Source organism: Histoplasma capsulatum, genomic scaffold, assembly GCF_000149585.1.
Source record: "Histoplasma capsulatum NAm1 scaffold_8 genomic scaffold, whole genome shotgun sequence".
In the NCBI taxonomy this organism is placed as follows: domain Eukaryota; kingdom Fungi; phylum Ascomycota; class Eurotiomycetes; order Onygenales; family Ajellomycetaceae; genus Histoplasma; species Histoplasma mississippiense.
Genome location: NW_001813975.1, coordinates 733,774 through 736,351, shown reverse-complemented (window position 1 = coordinate 736,351; position 2,578 = coordinate 733,774). Strand labels below are relative to the sequence as shown.

The following is a 2,578-nucleotide window of genomic DNA, read 5'->3' as shown; positions in this document are numbered from 1 at the left end:
AGAGCCGTTAGACGCTCCAGTCGTGGGGACAACAGCAGCAGTCATAACTCCTCAACCTTCTCCGCCCCCTTCTATGGTTTTCCCTTGCTCGTTCCCCGAACCGACGATTCCCGAAGAGAACCCATCAACATCCATTGCAGAAACGCCGAAAGATGGTGTCACTGTGCTCCCGAAGGTGGAGGAAGATGAACCGCATTCACCACAACACCCGCCATCTACGGCAGAAACAGTCAAAGGGGTACCTGCACCACCGCTGAAAACTGCTGTAGAGCATCAGGGGTCTCCGGAATCACCATCAACGACCTCAACATCTAATGCATAATTCAGTTGTTCCACCTTTTTGCCCCTTTTCTTTCCTTTTCACCATTAGCCCATTTTCTACCACGCAAGAATATTACGTATATTCGTTTGTCCCCTTTCTATTATTTATATATTATTTTTTTAATTTTTTTGTTGTGTGTACTAAGTAATATATAGAGACAATTTGAATGAATCAAACAGTGGAGAGAATAAATAAATATGGGAACGTTCTTTTTTGTTCTAAAAACCATGATTAAAAGGATGTATTTATTTACTTCCTAATATTTCCCCCCAACCCACTGGCTAAAAATTTTGTAAAGACACATCAAACCACTTGTTAACCACCTTTCTCTTTTTTCAGCCCCCTTTGTTCCTCATCCGCATCCTCTTCCTCCGCACTCCCTCCTCTCTCCTTCGCTCTCTCAATCACTCCAATATTTTAGTACTACTTTTTATCTTAGCAAGATAGAGTTTGCAAACCCGGGAGGTGGGGGCGAGGAAGGGTATGAGTCTCACCATAACGATGTTAGATATTTTATATATTTGTATATACATTTTCCATTTTTTTCCTGCATCTTGTACTTTATCTCCACTAAACATTCCCCCATATCCATTCGGTTCTATCTACTGCTGTTTACCAACCAAGCAGAACCAAGTCAAGGGAGGAAGGAAAAAGGGACTTGGAGCTTTGTAGCTTGTCTTGAACAGGTCATGTAGCTCTCTGTCCTAATGTACAGCACTTCTTATTTATTGCTTTCATTTCTCTTACTATCTGGTGATGGAACCCGCATTCACATTCACATCATCACGTCTATTGTTTCTTATGTTCAAATGTTTTCAATAGAACAACAGACGTAGATAAGCATTGATTTAATTCCTTTGAAGGGCTCTTTTTTCTCTTCACTTCGTTTTGTTTTCTGCTAATATCCCGAAGCAAATAGACCAAACAAGGTCTCCTTTTACCCACTCTATATCTAGATATGCATGTACCCTTTATCAAGGAGAGAAGGGGAAAGCTTCGTAAGTCTCCCAGTTAATGAAAGCAGATGAACTAACTTAACGAAATGACGGCCCCCCTTTATTTGTGTTCTCATGCCGGAGTTCGCGAGAATTGCGGGCTGTTTTGATGTTGGGGATTTTGGTTACTTCATTTGGTTTAATTGATTCGTTTATTGAAATGAACAAAAACAAGAGGGTGTGCGTGCTTGTATGTACTTGTAGATTGTAAATTCATTGGTATAGTGGAAGTGAGGAGAGGAGAGGAGAGTTCCGAGAGTACATTCATCGCTACGAGCTCTGTGATAGAAATCGCCCCAATACTAGCGATAAAACTAATCGGCTTCCTCCTGTGAGTACGAAAGGAGAAACAAGCAGCTTCCTTTCTTTCCTTGAAAAAGGGGTTGAGGGGGGGAAGGCGAAACGGCTTACGATCCGACAAGCCATTGGCCAACGCAACCTGAATCCGCTCTTTGGAGAGATCTGGTGTCAGTGGCGAGACCTGAGCTCCCATTCCCTTACCCTTCATGCATCCTCCAAACCTTCTTGCTAAGGGGGGGATGTTGCAGGAGCGGCAGTAGGAACACCATCTCTCTTGGCGACATCTAATGAAAACCCCTGATGCGCAAGTTCGCGTTTCTCTAGCTCTAGTTAATACGTTTCCTAAGTGGCGCTATTAAGGGCCCCGAAATGTTATGTGGTTTTCTGCCGCTTTCTACCAGAAGATTTCCACTTTCCTCAGGTTTCCCAATGACACAACCGCGGGTGTTGATTACCAGTGGTGGTTACAGTTGAACGCGAAGTTGAAATACCTGGGGCATATCTAGGTAACCCTTATCGTCTTGAACATCCAACACCTCATTGCCGCCGAGCAAATACTAGTATTCGTCATACCCATTCGGACACGAGATTCCCCCAAAGGGAGCATAAAACACATTGCTTCCGTCTCTAATATCCGCAGTATATATATACCATGAGAGCGACGAGTAGTCCACGTTCGAGTAGAATTGCCATCGCCGGACCTAGGTATGATAAGGAGAAACTCGGTGATTAGCTATATTCTCGCAGTCCGGATTAATAATATTCCAACGGCAAGAGTCTCATCTTGGATAGTGGTAAACAAATTGATATCACAGTTCCGCATAGCCCTTCTGCTCCTAACACAATGAAACCACACAGGAATCCACCACATTCAGCACGAGATTGCAACAGCAACTATAACAACATGATTGAGTTTTCAGATTGAAGGTGCGCGTGGAGAAATTTCATCCAATGCAAAGGC

The 2,578-nt window shown here is 43.4% G+C and overlaps 1 protein-coding gene across 1 annotated transcript; it reads left to right on the top strand.

Moving 5' to 3' along the window:
* Positions 1 to 73: 73 nt before the first annotated feature.
* On the top strand, positions 74 to 322 carry HCAG_07203 (predicted protein; the record flags this gene model as incomplete). Its single annotated transcript, XM_001537731.1, has 1 exon — positions 74 to 322. One exon carries the CDS (start codon positions 74 to 76, stop codon positions 320 to 322), a length of 249 nt encoding a protein of 82 aa, XP_001537781.1.
* Positions 323 to 2,578: the final 2,256 nt, after the last annotated feature.